Here is a 21,213-nt window from a genome sequence, read left to right as displayed (position 1 = left end):
GGTGGGAGCGAATGGTTCCCGAAAGGGAATGGGGAGCAGTGGCTGCATCTCCTACTAGGATGGTTCTGATTAGGACTCAAAAGGTGGTCCTTACCATTTCTTCTGGCCCCACATTGAGGGCTTTGTCTCAGCCATACAACACTAACTCCCCTCAAGCTCCCAATTCAAGGACAATGAAAAGCAGCATGTCGCAAGAGAAGAATGTGAGCTTTGGGGTCATATAGTTCTGGGTTCAAAGTCTAGGTCTGTACTTGAGCTGGTCACTTAACCTTCTAGAGTATTCATATCCCCATCTGTAAAATGGGTTGGTTTAAACATAAGCACTGATTCAGCGCAAACAACAACAACAACTAAAATAATAGAGCTGGACTCTGCTCATCTTCCCCCTCCCGCCCCCCACCCCCATCCCCACCCCCACCCCCAGAATCTTCAGCTTTTCATCTCATCCCCATCCACCTCTGGCAAGGATAGTCATGCCATGAAGTCCAGTGATTTTTATTACCTTCCATATATATAATTTTTGTGGTGCTTTCACTTATATTTCTTCATTGGATTGGGTGATTGACAGGGCTAGGAAAAGGCAGAGTCAGGCCTTGAGCTGCCAGCCCATTTCCCTTTGCACCACCCCACAGAGCAGCATCACCTTCTGCCCCTCAGCCTCATCTTCCTCCAATGGACGCCAAGGGACTAAACACTTCCCAGAGTCTTCCTGTCATTCCAGGAAGCTGGGGATGGAGGGCAGAGACAGGCACATACCCCTGGGAAAAGGAAAACAGGACACTTGAAACTCACAAGAAGGGCTCTCAGCAGCCATGCCATGCCCCAGCTGAGTGGTTTCCCACCCCTGGAGGCCGTCCCAAAGCTGGGGAGTGAGATCTCAGCTCTCTTAGGGACCCACAGCAAAGAGGACACTAAGGGTGCTCTGGGTTCACTGCTGCAGCATGCTTGGGGCCCAAGACCTCAGGCAATTGTCTGGTTGATCACCTTCCCAATGCTTGTGAGGGTCCCTGTGTTTTGTCTGAAAATAAAGGAGATTTCTGAATGAGGATTGTCCCAGCAAGACATCGACTTGTGGCGGGTGTGGTTTAGAGACAGCTCTCCCTGCTCACTCCCTCTGGCTCCCACATGTGCCATGGACCCTACTGATTCCAGTTGTTGCTTCCACCTTAGCCTCCCAGGCAGGCCGACCTCCCCCCACTCCCCTTCCCTATCCCAGGGCCAGACCCATGGAGGGAAATGAGGGTGGAGAAGAGAGGCCCTGTGGGAAGTGTGTAAGATGACTTGGAGCTCTAGAACATCTGTTTCTCAGCCTATGGAGAGCCATCCTCCCGCTGGAGTGGGTGCCTTCCCTGTGCCAGGAAGGCAGTTGTGGGCCCTGGTAGTGCTGCTTTCATAGTCAACTCAATCATCTCTTTTTAGGAAGAGAGAGGGGGAAAAAAGAGGGAGGAAGGTAGGAAAGGAGGGACGGAGGGAAGAGAAAAAAGGACAGAGAGGAAGGGAAGGAGAGGGGGAGAAAGATAAAGCCAGGAAAAGAAGAGGGAAAATTTTGTGCAAGCTTCTTTTTCTCTAGCCCCTCGGGAATGCTCTCGGAGGGGCTGGCTGGTTTTACCAGTGGCTCTCCTGCTCTTTGCAGATTCTGGATATACATTTCCCTTTAAGACGGTTGTCTGCAGAGCAGGGGAAACAAACCAGAACCCCCCCATAAATCAATAGAGGTCACTGCCAAAAGCTTTGTACACTTGCTGTCCCTGGCAGGGATAAACTCATTGCATTTGGGAACTGGCCAAAGACCCTGAGTCCTATCTTAATTCTCATTCCCAGAAAAACCTCAGTACGCCATTCACCCACCCCTTGTTTACTGTCTTTGTGTTTCCAAGACAAAGCTGGCAAGGAGGAAAGAACAGAGCTCCAGAACTGGGTACATCAAAGACTCCATTGCTTTGCTTGGTGGAGGAGAGGTGGATGGAGGAATCCTGGATCTGCAGCCTGTGGGAAAGGAAGGCCCAGTCCAGAGGGGCCAAAGTCACGGCCCTGCAGGGGGCACAGGAGATCTGCGGAGTTTCTTGATTCTGCTTTTCCATAGACCATGCCTTGCATCTGCTTTGATAGGGCAATCTGAGACTGTCCTGGAGATGGCCAGAGGCTAGCATCAGGGTTGGCAGAGTAAGGTCACCTTATGCAGCCCACCTTCAATAGGTCATGTTTTCCCTCCTACTTTCTTCCCACGCCATCCCACCTTGGTTCTGGCTGTGACATTGTCCATATGACCTGAGGAGGACAACAGCGATGCCCAACCACTCCCCTGACCCACATTGACACCACCACCACCCCCATGCGTAGACCACCATTGTCTGCTGCTCCTTTCTCCTTGCCCCTGGACTGTCCTTTTTGCTCTGCTTGACAAATCCATACAGCAGCAAGGCCAGGCTGCCCTACCCTCAATTCCCATTCCTGTCTGCTAAGGTCTTCCTACTCTGGTGAGGACCCTTCTGGTTGATAGACAACAATTCCCCACATCTGGCCATTCATACCCATTCACAGCACTCTCTACTTTCACTTCTTTATAGACTTTAGCTCAAATGTGTTTCCTATTTACAAAAGCAGAGTGTAGCCTTACCAGTGGGAATGGGCCCACTGCAAGGAGCCAAACAAAATTAAATAGTGACTTGGATCTGACACGTCTTAGATAGTAGCCGTCTGTGATCTTTGTGCATCAGGCTTGCCTAATAGAATCTTTACAACAGCAGGGACCTCTTCTGACTTCTCGGGCTGCAATCTCAAAGCCGGACACAGGGTCTGGCACCTACAAGATGCTCAGTAAATAACTGCTGGTGTATTTGTGAGATTACGTGCTTAGGCATCTGCTTTATCCAGCTCTTTTTTAATTCACAAGGTCTTTCTTTCCGTGGACTAGGCTTTTCCTGCACATAATGATGCTGGACGAATTAGCTGGAGCAGGATGTAATTTGTTGCCAAGGCCAGGAGGGCTGGGCTAGGAGAGGCTTCCCTACGCCTCTTGTGTAATGGGGTATTTTGTGAGGCATAGTAGGAATTCCGATTCCTCCGGGAAGTCAGAACAACAGGCAGGAAACTGTTGCTTTGGACAGGGATTTAGAGAAGGTCCCGGGAATAACTGACAGGTCTCTTCAAATGATTCAAGAGCCATCTAGCCATGTTGGCTACAAAGAAGTGATGTCTGAGCTGAAAAGAAGGAGACAGTGAGTCGTTTTCCCTCTGCATTAACATTTCTACCTAAGATTTTTAAAAAATCTTTATTGTTGAAAGTATTACGTATGTCCCTCTCTTTTTCCCCATTGATCTTTCTAGCCCAACCCCAACCCCCGCCCCAGGCCTTCACCACCCTATTGTCTGTGTCCATGGGTTGTACATATATGTATGTAAGTTCTTTGAATGATCTCTTCCAGCCCCCAGCTTCCCTCTGAGATTTGACAGCCTGTTCCATGCTTCTATGTCTCTGGATCTATTTTGTTCATCACTTTATTTTGTTCATTAGATTTCACACATGAGTGAGATCATGTGATACTTGCCTTTCTCTGATTGGCTTATTTCACTTAGCATAATACTCTCCAGGTCCCTCTATGCTGTCTCAAAGGATAAGAAAATGATCCTTCTTTTGTACTGCTGTACCTAAGAATTAAGTGCTAGGACAATTTATTTTTTTAATATTTTATTGATTTTTTACAGAGAGGAAGGGAGAGAGATAGAGAGCTAGAAACATTGATGAAAGAGAAACATCGACCAGCTACCTTCTGCACACCTCCTACTGGGGATGTGCCCGCAACCAGTGTACATGCCCTTGATCGGAATCGAACCTGGAACCCCTTCAGTCCTCAGACCCACGCTCTATGTACTGAGCTAAACCGGTTTCGGCTAAGTGCTAGGACAATTTAAAGAGACAAAAAAAATGCAAAGACCAGGTCAAATGGGGAAAAAGGAGATATATATATACTAATATAGGTAATATTTTAAACAATAAAAAAAGGAAAAAAATGCAAAGACCATCACGTCCCTCAGTCTGGGCTTTGAGGCCATCAGGATGGACCAAGATGCTCACATATGGGCTTCCCTGGGACTGAGCATGATCCCCACTCTCCTATGCAGAGAGCAGGAACTGATCAGGTCATAAACCAAAACTAGTATGGAGCCGGCAAACATGTTGAATGTTAAATTCAAAGAAGCATTTCTATGAACCAAGAAACAATGTAAGTTCCACTAACATTTGACCCTATGTTGGATGCTATGCACAGACGAGATCAAAACATATTGTTCCCTTGAGGAACTTAAAACTAGAATGGGCTGGACTTTGTCTGGAACTTACAGGAAAACGGCGAGGCATGTTCTCACTAAATGTATTCAATCTGAACACATCTGGACTAGCAAGCAGGCTCTGATCCAAGCCACTAGCTAATTTCTCTTGGCTCCTTGCAGTGGGCCCATTCCCATTAATAGGGTTGCACCTTGCTTTTATAAATACAGTGGTGCCTCACACAACAAACTTAATTCGTTCCAGGAGCAAGTTTGTTATGCGAAAAGTTCGTTATGTGAAACGCGTTTTCCCATAACAATACATGTTAAAAAAAAATAATTCGTTCTGTAGCATAAAATATGCTAAGATGACATAAAAAAAGATAAATTTTTTGTTATTATTTTTATTTAGATACATCTAAAAACATAATTTAAAAAAAAAAAACACATTTTTTTAATTTTAAGACAGACTAAGTAGAGTCTACCGAATCTTGCACATCTTCATCCATTTTCTGCTTTTTGGCCGATGGTTTCATGAAAAACCTGTCCAAAGTCGTTTGTTTTTCTCTTTTCTCCAACATCTGCCGGAAATAACAGACAAGAGTATCGGAGTAAAGATCGTTGATCCTGTTTGCTTCAGCTGAATCCGGATAGTGGGCATTGGTAAACTCCTGAACTGCTTTCCATTTGACCAGGATGTTCTTGATGTCAGCAGTTGGGATTGGTTGATTGTTTGATTGTTGCTCCTCGTTATCAGATGACGCTTCCCTTTGAGCATTGTCCTGTTGCTGTGAAGTTTGTTGTGTGCAGCGTTCGCTGTGCGAGGCGTTCTTTATGCGAGGCACCACTGTATGAGGAAGAATGAAGCTGATGCCCTGATAGGTCTGCTTATGGTCCAACTGAAAATGGGCAGAGAGGGATTCACAAGGTGCCCAAGAGGTTTTCTGCTCTCTGCTTTCACTTTATTTTGTGATGGGTAGGGAGAGGGTCTTGCCTCAACTTCCTCTAGATGTGCCAGCAGTCTGGCCAGGTATCTCTGAAATGTGAGGTTGTTGGGGAGAGGGGACTCTTTCCCACCCCTCCCCTTGGAAGAGTACCAGAGAAAGAGGTGCTTAAGGACCAGTCTAGCACCAGCTGAGCCGTTTCCTCCCTGACCAGCTCTCCTTTCTCCCAAGCACTGGAGCTCTGGTCCAGCTTCATAGGGTGAACTATGCTGTGCATCCGGGAAGATGCTTCCTTACCAGGCCAGCTTCTGCCTGACAATCCCTCTCACCTCCTCGCGGGTCCTTTCCTGCGACAGCCAGGCTTCCTGTGCAGCTGAGCTATATTCCAGTTCAACTGATAAATAGCCCTTTTTCGTGGACAAACCCCCTCTTTTAATGAACCAGGCTTTCTCTGTCCTTAACGAGGACAGATCTTTTAGGAAGGGACCAGGAGGCTATGGGGAAGTCAAGGGTGAAATTTGTTGCCAAATTCAGAATTTAAGTACCTCTAGGAGCCCAGGAGAAGAGAAGGCACCATGCCACAGCATCTGTCCTCCTGGATGTGAGCCTCAGGCATGGCATATTTGCCCACGTGCCGCATGATCTGCTTCCAAGGGCACCCTTCCAGGATGAGCTGGTGGCCTGGACATACACAACCGATCCAATTGTATCATTGCATGTGGAGTTCTTTTTTAATTAAATTTTTTTTATTTTGAGATGTTTCTGGATTCCAGGGCAGTTGAAAGAAATAATACAGTCCAACTGGTGTGGCTCAATGGTTGAGCATTGAAGTATAAACCAGAAGATCACAGTTAGATTCCAAGTCAGGGCACATCCCCTGGTTGCAGCTGGATTCCCAGTGTGGGGTGTGCAGGAGGCAGCCTATCAATGATTCTCTCTCATTATTGATGTTTCTATCTCTCTCTTTCTCTCCCTTCCTCCCTGAAATCAATTTATATATATTCTATCTAATAAAAGTGTAATATGCAAATTGACCATCACTCCTCGACAAATATGGTGGTGCCCACAGCCAATAAGGAGGGAATATGCAAATTGATGTGACAAAGATGGCTTTCTGCTCTGCCCCAGCTGCTCTGGGCCTCTGGGCAGCATGCAGGCACAGGCGCAGAGCAGCCAGAGCAGGGCAGGATGCCTGCTATGAGAGGGGGACGCAGGGGTGGAGTGAGCCATGGGAGGGTGGCAAGGCTGGAGCAAAGGTAGAAGGTGGCGGCCAGAATGAAGGCCCAGGTCCCAGGTGCTGGAGGGAAGCTGGTGCCAGCATCCAGGGGAAGGAAGGCCTATTCTTGCACGAATCTTTCTGCATTAAGCCTCGAGTGCTCTAGTGTGTGTGTGTGTGTGTGTGTGTGTGTGTGTGTGTGTGTATATATATATATATATATATATATATATATATATATATATATAAATTTTTTAAAGAAATAATACAGAGATATACCAGTTATCCAGTTTCCCCTAATGGTAACATGTGCAAAACTATAGTAAAACATCATAGCCATGATATCAACATTGCTATATCCACTGAGTTTATCAGATTTCCTAATTTTGCTGGTACTCGTGTGTAATGTGTGTGTTTAGCTCTGTACAATGTACAACTCTCACATGTGTAAGATGTGCTGAGATACAGAATCCTTCCATCGCCACAGAATCCTTCTATTGTCTTTTCATCACACCTTCCTTCCCTCTCCTTCCCTCTCCTTCCCTCTCCCATCTCTAGTCTCTGGCAACCATTAGTCTGTTGTCTGTTTCTTTAACTTGTCGCTCAAAGAATGCTGCATCAGTGGAGTCCTCCAGTGCGTAGCCTTCTGGGGCTTTTTCACTCACTGTAATTCCCTGAGGTTCAACCAAGTGGTTGAGTGTGTCAATAGTTTGTCTCTTCTCATTGCTCTGCCTGTGGTTTCATCATTAAGCAGTACTGCATCCTAACATGGCACCAAGAACACAATCCTCAAAGGCCTTTTATTCCAAAAAATAAGATGTGTTGTTTGGTGTTTATGGGTGAGACAAAAACACAAGGCAAGCAGGGTGCAAGTTTTCCTAGGTGCACACACGCTTTCTGGGTTCATTCATTTCTCCCCTAAAACGGTGGCTGGTTGGGTGGTAATCCCCTTTCGTATCGGCTGACAGTCCCTTCTTGTGTCTTCTGCCTCCTTCCCTCCCAGGAGCACATCTACAAGCTGATGAAGAGTGACAGCTACGCCCGCTTCCTCCGGTCAAATGCTTACCAGGACTTGCTGCTGGCCAAGAAGAAGGTATCTTTGGAAAGGGCAGCCTTGCCTTTCTTAGCACTATTGATCCTTGCCTGCTGCTTGCTGCCGGTGTGAAGTGAGAATATCACCCCTGGGGTTTTATTTACCTTTTCTTTTCTTCTTTCCCTCCTCTATCTACTCCCGCTCCAATGGAAGACAGTTAGGATTGTCACCACCCCCAGGCCCATGGTGTGGCATCCTGTCTCCATGTGCTCATTACCTCCAACTGCGAGCTGTGCCCACAGCAGGGAGTGTGACAACAGTGGCTTAGGACATGAGTACCCGGCTGGCAGGACATCAGTGAACCCCTTAGGAAATCAGAGAGAGCCCCTCAGTACGAATTCCCTCCCCCCCCCACCCCGCCCTCAACAACAACCCCACAGATTGTCTCCCTCACCAGCTCAGAGTTGGAGAGAAAACCTTGTAGGTTTCAAGGGGGCCATCTGGCACCGGAAGTCGTTGTTGGGATCATTCCCTCCTTGACACCCACTTCCTCTCCCTCATCCGCCCGCAGTGTGTGTTTTCTCTTAACCAAGAAGTAGCCATATCCTAGCTCCTTCCCCCTCCTCCATGAGAATGATGTCATAGTTCCCAGCAGCCCTTAGCACCTGGATTTGGGGACCCAGGTACCCTCAGCATGCAGGTGGTGAGGGGTGACCGAAGCAGGGATGAACTCATCTGGGTTCCTGGGAGGAGGGAAGGGAGAGTCGAGAGGGGCCTGAGGTCTGAGAGAGGGGAGGCTTGAAAAGTGGCTCATGATTCCTGCAAATCCTCTGCACTTTCCAGCTCTGATCTGAGGCCCACGTGTGGCTAAGCGTGTCTCTCCTCGCACCACATCCCACGACTTCCATGCCATGTACCTTGAGGAATATACGCATCTTCATCCTCTCTTCTCCGCTCCCAGCCTTCCAACCCCAGGCCCTCGGCACGTGGTGTCCATCGCCATGCTCTGTGGGTAGCCTTTCTCCCTCTGTGTTCTGTCCACCTCCTGTGCCAGGGTCCTGTCTGCATATCTGGTTGGTCTCTTTGCTAGAGTTATGGTACCACATAATTCCAGAGTCTCCATGAGCACATGTATATGTTCTCATGCCCTCAAGGAGCCCTGAGGACATCCCTGATAGTCTGGGGGACAGTAAAGGACCTTGGAATACCAGATTGTCAGACACCCAGCTTCTCGGTGGCCTCACCCTCTTCATCAGGTGCCTCTCAGGTGCCATTGCTGTGATGGAAAATGTGAATCTTGGCCTCTTGCCAGTTCCCTGCAAGAGGATGGAGGAGGAGGGGCTGATGCTCTGACAAATGTCTGATGCCCATTTTTTTCAAGGAAGGTTATGGAGACTTTGGGTATCCAGCCCAAATCTCATGGGAGAATGTCAAAGTAAGAGTTTCTTATCCCTGTGGCTCATGACCCAGAACTGATCACAATTTGGGGAAATGCTGAGGCTCTGCAGACTGAGCTGCCTGGGCCTATCTATACACCCAGCAGCAGCCAGAGGCTGTTCAGTCTCCTGAGGGTTTGAGCACAAAGAGAAAATGCAGCCCAGCTCTGGAGGGGCTGGCATGCCTGTGCCCCCAGATCCTCTCATAGAGGAGACTTCTCAGAGGAGGAACCCAGGGCCATTCTTGTGACAGAAAGTCCTCCCAGACACTGACACCCTTTTAATAGCCAGGGGTTGTTTCCAAAAATAGTAACAAAACTTACCTCCCCCTCCCTCCCCCCTCTCCCCACTTCTGAGAGTCTCCAGGTGTGGACTGGATTTGTAACTCGGCACTTGCAGGTAGGCCTAGAATCTTCGGATTTCAGGGATGGGCTTATAACTGTCCAGGTCATAAAAGGTGTGTGAGAATCACACTTCTTGCTAAGAGAGGGAATATGAATGGGCCTCACTTTTCTGCTGAGAAAGGTCTGGAGACACAGTCTCTGGTCCTTCATCCCTGGCTCACCTTCTGTGCTAAGTAGGGAAGATAAGGTTAGTCACTTTGATGTACCAAGTTCCCAAGGAGCGAGCGAGCTGGGTTTTGACAGCTCCTCCGAGACAATTAAGCACCAGGCTCCTGGGAGAGGCTGTGTGAGGCAGAGGAACCCGATTGAGCCCAGCCGAGGGCTCCCCTCTGCCAGCAGCAGCTTGGTCGCCACAGCCCAGGGATGACAGGCACAGGTCTTACTGCAGGGCCTGGGCCGGCCTGACACAGCCAACTGCATGCCCTTGGGCCGCCCACTGTATTGAAGCTGAGTTCTGCCATCCCCAGAGCGGACCCTTGGTGTGTTGCTCAGGGCCAAGCGTGGAAACTTTGGTCCCTTTGCCAGGAGAGAGACCACCCGGCTCTGAGTGCTGGGTCCTTAGGTTGTGTTTTCCTTCTACAATGCCCTGTCTATCTTCGGGCAGCCAGCCGAGGGGGTGGAGACATGACTGCCAAGGGAGCCTTCTGACCTGTCCACACAGGCAGGTGGCTGCTCTTGGCTATCCCCCTCTGCGCCTGGCACATGGTGCACACCCACAGACCCGTGACTGCTTCTTTGGCTCCCTAATTCCCACTATTTGCTGCGTGTGTGTGTGTGTGTGTGTGTGTGTCCATGTGAGTGGGTATTCTCTCCAAATTTCCCAATCTTGGGCTCTAGGCCCTGGGACAGGGCTCTAGGATAAACTAGCAGGTCTTTGGAGGTTTAATTCTCTCCCCAAACTTCTTGAACAAGCAGAACACCTGGGGAGAGAGTCACACCACACCGTCTCCTCCTCTGCTGGTAGTGAGCACCTAGCCCTAGGGAGTATCCGCGGGCTTTGCCTCTTGCCCCACTTGTGGGCCCCTCAGCTAGGAGTTCCCTAGAAAATCCCTGCCCCTCCTGCAGCTGGCTGTGAGTAAACCTTGGAAGGGGTCACCTGCCTGGGTACAGAGAGCATTTTCTTTCCAGAACCTTCCTCTGAAGCTCCGGTCCCTTTGCAAAGGACATGGGTAGAGCCTCCTTATTCTAAGGACCCAGAATGAGAGCCAGTGTGGGGGGGCCATGAAGGAGACACTGAAGGCAGCAAACTTTCTAGCTGATCCGGGCAGGAAAATCTCAGAGGAAAGTCGCAACCCAGATCCTCAGCCACTTCTTGACATCCCATCAGCACACCCTGAGGGCCCTGAGAACTAAACTGTTCTATGTCCCCACTTGTCTTCCCTCTCCCTCCCCATGGCTGCCTGTGGGCCTAGGAACACACCACCAGGGGCTCCTGCACATGGGCAGTGCCCGTGGAAAGCAGTGAGCAGACTGCAGAGCTGCCGTGGCTCCTACTGAGCCCCAAGGACATTTAATGAGCCCTGGAGGCGCGCACACACACACACACACACACACACACACCTCATTGCTCCTTAGAACAGCATCTTCCAGGGCTTCTGTTTCCTGTCTGCCCCACTGACCCCCGCATTCAGCGCTGGCTGCTTCTCTCTTCCCGTTTCTGCGCCCTGTTTCGCTTTCTGTCCATTAGTTGCCGCTGTGCTGTTTGGAAACCACGTGTAAGCTGAAGATTTTTTTTTTCTTTCTGTATTTTTCTCCCTATCTTTTTTTTCCTTTGTTTGTTTTTCCTAAAGCCAGAAAGTGAGCAAGGTCGTAGAACTTCCTTAGAAAAGTTCACTCGCAGTGTGGTAAGTTCAGCTGGTTTTGTTCCCTCCCGTGCCTCTGGTTTCCTCAGTTCTTTTATGTTGTCCTTCCCTCTGGGGCGGGAGGGAGTCCAGTGCTTTCCCCCTCAACACATCCCTTTTCTTTTGCAAGTGTCTGCAGCTTCACTTCTAGGGATGGATTTGCAAAAGCCCCAGCGGCTCCCTCTGCAGAAGGTGCACACCCGACCGCCAGCCTCGAGCTTCGCATTTGACCTTCCGTGCAGGGCTCCGAGGAGAGAGGACCCGCCCGCCGCCCTGGGGGCTGCGCGGTTTGTGCATCTTCTGCAGCAGCCCAGGGAGAAGGCCATCGAACTGTCTCACGAAATAAATTGGCTCAGAACCGTAGCTCATCTATAAAAAACATTCCAAATTTCCCTCTGTGAACGCCGGCAAGCCCGCGGGAGCGGGCCGCGAGCTGCTGCTGCTGTGTAGGCGGCTTTCGCGTGCGCAGGAGGTGGCCGTGCTGCATGGGTGCTGGCCGTGTGGTCTAGCTGGTATGTGTTAGTGGCCTCTGCATGACTTACAGTCCTCGTCAGCCTCATGTGCATAGTGTGACAGGGAGAAGAAAGCAGGTGGCCCTGGGGGAGGAGGAGGGAAAGCAGGTCCCTTTTCTGTCCCTGCACTCCCAGGGGCAAGGCCTTGAGGGAGTCACGATGGGCTGCAGGTTCACTGTTCCTGTGGGGAAGTGGCCTTACCCCATGCGCACTGAGTTCAGATGAGGTAGAGATTGATGCAGTGGCACAGAGGTGGCCCCATGGTAACAGGTGAGCGTGCAGAATGAATAGTCTTCCCATGGGGCACAGCGGAGATTCGGTTCTATGGTCTATAGAACAGCACAGACCCATCTCTCCTTTCCGGGCCTTTCTCTGTAAGATTGGGGCATGGGGCTTGATGCACAGCATTCAGTTCCACTCATTCACATACCCGTCATTCGCTTACACGATGCTGAGTGTCTGGGCCCCAGCCTGCGCTGTTAATATCGAACCAGAGGGAACCAACGTGGCAGCCAGGAGCAGGCATCCCACAATGGGACTGGCCACTCTTCTCTTCCCAAGGGTAGAGCCCTCTGATGCCCATTTGTCTTTCCCCGTCTCTGTTGAAGAGAGGAGTCTTTGTAAAACCAGATAGCTGCACGATTCACATCTTTATTTCATCCTTTTGGCATAAAATCTAAGAATTCTGGGTTGAAAGCAACCTAGTTGTTTACCCAGGTGAAACTAGAGGCACGTTAGCTGAATTTAAACATTATTTTGAATTTGCTAGATGTAAACATCATAATGGCCTGAGATGAGAGTTAAAATACGGGTGCTCGTCTTTTCTCTTCTTTGGTCTCCCTCTCTATGGTCTTTCCTCTTAAAAAGTCAGAGCTTACAGAATGGGAGGCCTGCTGGTGCCCTGTCTGTCTTCATGGCTGACATGAGCCAGTTTGGCTCAATGGATAGAGTGTAATCTGCAGACAAAAGGGTCCCAGGTTGGATTCCAGTCAAGGACATGTATCTTGGTTCCAGGCTCCTCCCTGGCCCAGGCCCTGGTCAGGGCTCATGCAAGGAGGCAACCAATTTATGTGTTTCTCTCACATCGATATTTCTCTTTGTCTTTCCCTCTCTCTTCCACTCTCCCTAAAAATCAATGGGAAAATATCCTCAGGTGAGGATTAACAGGGGAGAAAAAAGAGAGATGCCACAGGCTGTCTAAGGCGAGGCCTGATAGAGAGCAGTAGGAACCTATTCCTCTCCGTCTCTTTTGAGCCAGGATGTGTGGGCAGATAATACTTAGGGAATATGTGGACAGGCCCTGAGTGTACTACAAGGCAACTTAGACTGTCAGTGGAGACTGGGAAGGCAGAGCCCTCCAGGTTGCCTGCAGGAGCCAGAGGTGTGAGAGAGAAAGACCCGTATTAAGACAAGACATCCAAAGATCTCCAGGCTGCTTTGCATGAGAAGTGGGTATCCGGAAAGGCGAGAATAATCTTGCTGAAGCTCTGGGAAGAGCATTTATCGCTGTCCCTTCATCCCAGAAGTGGTGTTGGTTCAGTGGGCCTCCAAGATTTGTTAACAAAGCGTTTGGAATGAGAAAGCACCAGACACTTTCCCAGCGTGTGGAGTGTGCACAGGAGAGATTGTACAGAGGTGTCTTCAGGGCCAACTGAAGGAGAAGAATTCCCAAGCTTTTGAAACTTTTAGCATCTATATGATAAAAGGCCCAAACTTAAAAAAAAAAAAAAAAAAATCCTAAATTTTCTGCTGTTCTTTTATGAAGACTTTAATGGGTGGTGTGTTCTGGCACTTTGGTTCCAGTGGTGGAAATGGAGATGGATTTGCACGGATCCATCCATGCTCCTTGTGGCTTTTGGGATGACACCTCATCCCCACGAGAGGCGGCTGAGTTTGAGGGAACAGCCCGTGGCCATAGAACAATGGCAACTCGCAGGGTGTTTGAGGCTGGATCCCAAGAACTTGGTCTCAACAGCTCAGAGTTCTAATCAGCCAATATGCCTGTACGTCTGCTACATACTGTGAACTATAAAACTCAATGAAAGGCTAGTTCAATAGCATTTTCCTTGTGCTGGGAAAGATGTATGGAAGACCATCCATGTCCTAGGGCTAATAATGGGAAAATGAGTGCGTGAAGCTGGGCAGCTCGTAGATCAAGGATATGAGACCAGCTGCTACTTGGGACTAATGAGTAGCAAGAAATGTTGATCTTGATGGTTGGTTAGCTCAGTCAACTAGCTTCTTATCAAGACTGAAATCTGAATCCAAATTTCTCCCATGCAGAAAGCAAATTGTTCTTTCCAAGGCTCAGGTGTATCATGAACAGAGGGATTACCTGTTGAAGGTGCAGATGCCCCCTTTTACATGAGATCCTGGAGGGTTGCCTAATGCAGTTCATGGGTGCTGCTAGGGGCATGCTCCTTTGTGTGCAGAAGGGGCCTTGGAACCCCCAAATGAGAAAATTCTGTGTGAGCTTCTCCTTTCAATAGAAGCCTCTTTCTGAGTCACCCAGACCTTGACTGTACAAAGCCAATGTCTGGGGATTAGCTGGGCCAAGCATTGTGTGGTTTTGGTGACTGGGACCACCAAGCCTGTGCAAAGCCCTGCTTACTTGACAGGGAAGACCCAGGTTCAGAACCAAACATAACCTGAAAGTCATGGCATGACGTAACTAGCCCATGTTGCAGCTCTATCAGAAACAGAAACAAGACTCCCTCTCACGGGCCCAGCCCCACAAATGCACAGCTGGCCAACCAAAGCCCAGGCTGGATTTCAGCTCCTATTGACCCTCAGCTGCCCTTGTGCTATGAATGACTCACACCATGGTGGTCCTGGTCCAGGGGCCCCAGACATGGCCTCCCATCAAATGAATGGAGCCTATCCCTCCCTGACCCTGTCCTCAGGAAGCTTCCTTTCACAGTGGCTATAAAATATGAGAGCCACAGTAGGAAACATCTAGCCCACCACGGTGGTTACCTTAGCCTCACCAGCCATCTTCAGGTTATTTGGTGGGAAGTCCCAGGCATTACCGATGGGGAGGAAGGGGGGGAGAGGAGGAAGGTTCTCAAACTAAAGACTATTTCCTGCCACTCAGCACAAACCAGCCTGCCATTCCCTGCCGTCTTTCTGATTTTGCTGTTGACAAATGTGAGGGTGACCAGAGCTGCAGGAAACACCCTCCTGGTTCTCTCTTAGCATGCTTATTACTTTGGGGTCTACCACAGAGTGGGACCCGCCTCCCAGGAGCTGACTCTGACATAGAGGATCAGGGGGACGGATGAGAGGAGGGAAGAGGATGCAAAGGGCCGTTAGCCAAGACTCAAGAGTAGTGACAAGATTGTCTCTTCGGGGGAAGGTGGCCAAAGTCATCGTCCTGGGGAGGAGAAGATAGAGAAAGTCCCCTGCTCCTTGGGTGCAGTTCCTCAGAGTGATGGCACTTAAATTAGAAGTGGCAGCTCCAAGTGACGCTGGCATTAGCCTCCCTGGACACATTGGCCCAGGAACTCAGTCGAATCCTCGGCTGCCCTCTTGAGAGCCTCATCAGCGATAACCTTGGGCTCCAAAGATGGGACATGGGGCCACACAGGAGGCCACACAGGAGGGTGGAGATGAGGACCAGGACCAGGTCACCCCTTCCTAAGAGAACGTCACAGTTGAACTTTGTCAAGGACTTGAAACAGCAGGGCAGGGGGCTGAGGGAGCCTTGGCATGTGCCCGGTGGCATCTCTGCAACAGGCATTTCTGTCCTGCCTGCCAAGCAATGAAGCAGGAAAGTCAGATGGAGATCAGGAAGTTCTGGGAGCCAGCTGTCATCCACCCTCCCTCCCCCTCCCACCTGCCCTTTCCTCCCTCCCCAGCTAAAGCCAAAGAAAAGCTAATGAGAACTAAAAAGCCAGCAGCTCATCTCCTCCCCCATCCCTCCCAGGTAGCTCTGCTGGAAGAATCCCCTGCTTCAGGCCCAGGTGCTGAGCCAGAAGTGGATGACCAGGGCTCCTGGCAGGCGCAGCAGAGGGCAGATCCCCAGGGTGTTCAGCCAACCTGGCATCAGCAGCTCCCTCCCGGAGGAGGTTGCTTTCCCCTCCCCCTCAGCCAGTCCTGGGGACAGCATGCACTCAGGTGGAATGAGTTTGCAAATCTAGACCCAGCAGAGGCTCCAGAGGGCTTCGACCGCAGTTGAAAAATTACTTTCCAGCCTTCAGCAAGGGGCAGCTGGCTAGAATTCTTTACACAGGGTTGGTCTGGATTGCAAACAGTCCTTGGGTCCCTTGGGAACCACTGGGTCACAGACTCAATGGCCAGCATCTCCCATATCAGAGACCCAAGATCGAACAGTAGTGCAACCCTCCCCACCCCTCTCTGCCTACCGATGAAGGTGGACTTCCATAGCGGTATTTGGGAGGAATTGCATGAAAAGCTTCCTCTTTGGGACAGTGAGGACTTCTGGGACTCTGTGAAACTCCTCAGCAGCCCCCACGCAGAATGGTTCCTACGAGCTGTGTGGCCTCAGGCAAATCATTAGCCCTCTCTGAGCGTGATCTTCTCTGTACAATGGCTTGGGCTAGATCATCTGCATGGACTTTTCCAGCTGGTAGTGTCTTCAGGTCCATGCTTCTCTCCATCCTGAGATTTCTCCTGATCTCCACCTGACTTTCCTGCTGTGCTAATCATTCTCTGAATGAGAGAGGAGCTGCCTTCCTGCCCGGGAAGTGGCTGCAGCCTTTGAGGCCTGGAAATAAGCCATGGAGAGCATTGAGTTGGGTGTGTATTTAAAAGTTTTTGACAGGATTGGAGGATAAAGCACCAGAACTGAGTGCCGCAGGCTGCCTAAACCACAGGCTCTTCCCTGCATTGCCCAGGGCTCCCTCTGACACTGTGACCTCAGGAGGGCAGCTGCCAGTTCTGCAGTCCCTGCCTCCTGGGATGGACAACCAGCCTGGTGTGTGTGTGTGTCGGTGGTGGGGGCCAAGGTCAGCTGGGCAGAGGAGTGGGCTCCAGTGTGGGTGCTGCCCCCTCACAGTGCATTGTGGGGCATAGAAAGGAGTGAAAGTGAGCATTTGAGGACCTCAGGGTCACTCAGCTGCTCATCTGCCACTACACTTTCCAGTCTCTGGAGACCTCTGGGCCAGCTTGTTAGTCATTGTCCTCTCTTAGAACTGGGCAAGATGAGGGCCGAGAGCTCATGTAACCCTGCCCACAGTCAGTGGTAGGTTAAGTCTCCCTGATCCCTACCAGCCCTCTCCATCTTGGCTCCAAGTAAAGCTGAAAAGTATATTTAATATTATAATTTTGGCCTGGCCAGTATGGCTCAGTGGTTGAGTGTCAGCCAACCAGGAGGTCAGGGCACATGCCCAGTGTGGGGTTAATCTCCAGTGTGGGCCATATAGGAGGCAGCCAATCAATTATTCTCATAGTTGATGTTTCTCTCTCTCTCTCTCCCTCTCCCTTCCTCTCTGAAATCAATGGGGGAAAAAATAAATAAATAAATAAAAAATAAAATAAAATATATATATATATATATATATATATATATATATATATATAATTTTGGAGCTAAAAAAATGAAAATATGTATTTTCTATAAACAAACTATTAAATGTAAGACAGCTGAATTAGCTTGGCTGGTGGATACAGAGAAAACAAAACAATGAAGTGATTCACCATGGTGAGGGATGGAGGCTTCTTCTGAAACCCTGGGGAGGAGTGAGGGTTTTACTTATCAAAAGGGTCAGAGATTGTCATTGTGAGTAACTCAGCCCTGGGCCCTGCCACTTTTTTGGAACAAGGACCAACATCCCTCCTTCCCCCCACCAGCTGTTTCATTTGATGCTTCAATGTGTCAACCAAAAGCAGCAAAAACGCCCTCCCTGTGGAGTGCCACTTGGAGAAAAAGCACAGCGTGACAGCCCCCACACGTGGGGACACGGGAAGAGCAAGGCTCTTCTGGCCCCTCCCTGCCTCTCCCCCACCCAGGCCCCTCCCTGCCTTCCCTTGACCCCAAGTGCGAGCAGTCAAGTGCAAACCCAAGTCCTCCGAGGCAGAAAGGCACAGCTGTGTGTTTACAGCCACTGATTCGGATCCAATCGCATCCCCTGCCCGTCTCCACAAGGCAGGCTGGGTGTGCGTGCCCGGCAGGAATCTATTTTGGGAGGTGACCTGCAGCCCTTTGCCACCACAGAGCCCTCCTCCCATCCCCCTCTCAGGAAAGGCATCCTTCTAGAAGGAGCTCTCAGCCTGTCCCTTGTCACTCATCCAGTCAGGCTTCTGACAGCTCCGGGCTCCCATCTGTCCAGTGAGAAGACAGAGAGTGAAGGTGACTGCAGGGCCCTCGGCAGCATGGACAGTAGGACGTGAAGACCACTCGGGGACAGGAGGGAGGAGGTCCCACTGTCCTGTCAGGGGGGCAGTGGCACCACCTAGAGGACAGGAGAGCAAAACCGCCAGGTGTTAGGCCTCGAAACAGCAGGAACCTAGGGAGGGGACCAAGCTGCCACAGTCAAAGTCAGGGAGAGGAGCCCAACTGGACAGTGAGAGGTCAGAGGGCTTCAGGACTATGGACTTGGAAGGCTGAGAAGTGAGATCTCCACCACATCCCCCCGAAATGAGCTCCTGGGGAAAACCAATTAGCAGTGACCCCTTTTTTAAGCAGCAAACGGGTTGTAATGGAATTTGGGGAGCATGGCATTCTGGAAGGGGGGCGGATACAAATCCGTACACAGGAATGATCTGTAAAGTGTTGCTATGAAGCAGAATGGCAAGCGGGACAATGAGTTTTCCGTCTAGTGAGGTTCCCCCAAGGCCAATGAGAGAAAGGCACTTAGGTGTTTGTTCAGCGGTTGCAGGGTGGATGGGAGGGTGGACAGGGTTGGGACTGTATTACGGTGGCAGAGGCCAGATGGCAGTGGTTTCTCCATGGCCCTGAGTGAGTCAAATCACTTTAGCCTGAGTAATGGCACCACAGCCCCAAGCAGGGATGGGCTGGCCGGTGTGATATCTGGCAGGAACTCCCCACACCCTCCCATCAGCCCGGCTTACTATAGAAGGATGACTAACATATGACGTCCTCTCCTCCAGAAACTACTTGTGACCTGCTGTTAGTCCACTGAGGTTGAAAATAATGTCCATTTATGTCCCTCTCCCCTCACCTCTACTCCCCCTGTGTTGGCCCATAAGTAGGAAAAACAATATATCCACAGTGTCTCAATGGCTGGTAAGAGGGTAAAGCCATCTATCTATAAAAAGTATAATATGTGAATTAGACCAGACGTCCTTCTGGATGTCCTTCTGGATGAAGCCAAGGCTGTAAGGGCCAAGTCAAGCTGCCATGATTGTGAGGGCCAAGCCCCTTGCACAAATTTCATGTATCGGGCTTCTAGTATATATATAAAAGCCTAATATGCAAATTGTCCCCACAGAAGTTCAACCAGGAGACTGATCGCTTGGTATGACATGTGCTGATCACCAGGGGGTGGCAGAGAATGAAGGGAGGCCCCAGCCAGTGGCCAGAAGGACCTATCAGCCCTGATTGCCAGCCAGGCCTAGGGACCCTATCTGTGCACTAATTTTGTGCACCAGGCCTTTAGAAGATTTATATCAACAGGAAAGATAACTTCTGTTGCAGCCACAAGGGTCCAGTCAATGTCCTTTTTGAGACATACATGCCAATCCTATTCAAAGACCCAAACCTAGAAGGTTTTGCTCATTTGGTAGATAATGAAATTATATTTGAAAAGTATCTCCCTCAGGTGGGATAATGAGTCATAAACAACTAGATAAAATTTAGCCAGATAAAATTTATGTTAAAAAGAAAAAAATCACAACTAAAGGATGGCATTTGAATTTTTCACTGAAAGTCAAGTCAAAAAGGAAATTCTGGGGTTGTAGTTGACTGCATGCTTAAGGTAAGTCAAAGCAGGATGCAGTCATTTTTTAAAAAAAACAACTTCAGGCTGCAGTGACAAATGGGGCATGGTCAGAAGACAGAAGCGACTCACTGCCCTCTGTGCTGCTCTAGACCATGTTGAGTCTGGGTTCTCAGCCCCCACATTTTATCAAGATCTTTAACAATCTAGAACAGTTCAGAAGGGATAACTGGGGCTTCTGGAAGCCAGGTCAGCTAAGAGTGAAAGTAGAAAAAGATGTTTAGCCCCTAAAGAGACTTGATGACCACTGTGAGACATACCTATTTGTCTTCCAGAGTGAGTGGACATTTCTGGATTGTTCCAGACAAAGCTAGAACAAACGGGGAAAAGATGTGGGGAGGGCCACTCTCCTGCAGCGTAGTCTAACAGTAGCAACTTCCCGGCAATGGAACGTGCAGCTCAGGGAACAGTGAGCTTCCTGGAAACACTCCAGCGGAATGGCCACGGTGCTGCAGCGCAGGTTCCATCATCTCTTCCATCTGGAATCCTCCGATGCAGTGTCTGTCCAGTGGTCCTGCCGCATTTTGTTCTGTGGTTTGTGAATAAGCCGAGGAAGAGAAGAATGGAGCCCATGGAGGGAGTTTGCTGAGACTGGAGGAGAGGAATCCAGGAGTCAGGTCAGCCTCTGCCTTGAGGGTGAAAACGCCATCTGGCGACACCCCGAGAGCAACTCGGAAGTGGGACTGCTGCCCTCCCCATGTCACCCTTGCCTTCTGGAGGCTTTTGTTTGCAGGGTTTGTTTTTCAAGGCAATTGCTGCTGCAGCTGAGCCCTGTGCAACAGGGCTTGCCTCGTCCCTGGATGTCCTCGGGAGGTCAGTGAGCAGAGGGCACAGGCGCCCGCTGGTGCAGGGAAGCTGAGTGGCCAAGGGCAGTCAGGCAGGCGGAGCACAGCTGGGTGGGCATGCACAGAGGGCACCCTGGCTCTGCATTGGAGAAAGCTTGGCCTGACACACTTCCCACTCAGTAGAGGTATTTTGTTGAAAGCAGAACAGATGACAAAGCCAGCTGCACATTTCAGGTGAGCAAGTTGCCACGGAAAGCCTCTCTGCCTGGCCAGGGGCAGAACGTGCCCCGAGGCCCCAGACCAAGGGGATGCTGCCTCCCGGGCCCTCCCCTGGCCCTGCCTGGAGGCTCCTCCTCGGCCAGCTCAGGGGAAGGAAAGGCTCTCTCCCGCCTCGGAGGACCAGCCCCTTTCAAAGGCTCTCCCTGTCCCTGGCTGCGCCAGGGCTGCTTTAGCTCCTCTTGGGACTGAATCCTCATGGTGATTATGGCTTATGGCTCCTTCCTCGCCTCATCTTTTGCTTTCAAATTCTTTGAGGCCTCTCATTAAACATGACGATCCGGGTAAAGTAGTGGAGTTTTAATAGCACATTTTTAAAAACCAAAGCAAGCCCAGAATAGATTGTTACTCTATGGTCTCCGATGCTCCTTTAAAACTAGGTGAGGCACGACTGGCGCCTCGACAGGAGGGGCAGGGAGAAAGAAATCGGGAGCAGGGGACACCCATACTTTCCCACAAGGCTGGAGACCCTCCTTCTCCTCTGCACCAAGAGCACGGTGCGGCTAATCCCCATCGGGCGGGGCTCCAGGACCCGGCCTTGCCGCTGCACAGGTCACCTTGGGAAATGGCGATGGAGCAGC

General features: G+C 50.2%; 1 protein-coding gene across 12 annotated transcripts in view; it reads left to right on the top strand.

The window, feature by feature from the left end:
- Positions 1 to 21,213, top strand: part of RGS6 (regulator of G protein signaling 6) — a 467,079-nt gene that overhangs the window by 430,968 nt on the left and 14,898 nt on the right. For 3 of the 12 annotated variants that reach the window (XM_036432407.2, XM_036432400.2, XM_045579016.1), the window contains exons 16-17: positions 7,430 to 7,519; positions 11,090 to 11,143. In XM_036432407.2, coding sequence (XP_036288300.1) covers positions 7,430 to 7,519; positions 11,090 to 11,143 — 144 coding nt within the window. Of the gene's footprint in view, positions 1 to 7,429; positions 7,520 to 11,089; positions 11,144 to 11,270; positions 11,522 to 21,213 lie in introns of those variants that run through there. The other 9 variants (XM_036432420.2, XM_036432421.2, XM_045579019.1 and 6 more) reach the window with 8 other exon arrangements.

This window comes from Pipistrellus kuhlii, unplaced genomic scaffold (genome assembly GCF_014108245.1).
Source record: "Pipistrellus kuhlii isolate mPipKuh1 unplaced genomic scaffold, mPipKuh1.p scaffold_m20_p_1, whole genome shotgun sequence".
Lineage (NCBI taxonomy): Eukaryota > Metazoa > Chordata > Mammalia > Chiroptera > Vespertilionidae > Pipistrellus > Pipistrellus kuhlii.
This window is presented reverse-complemented; position numbering and strand designations above follow the sequence as displayed.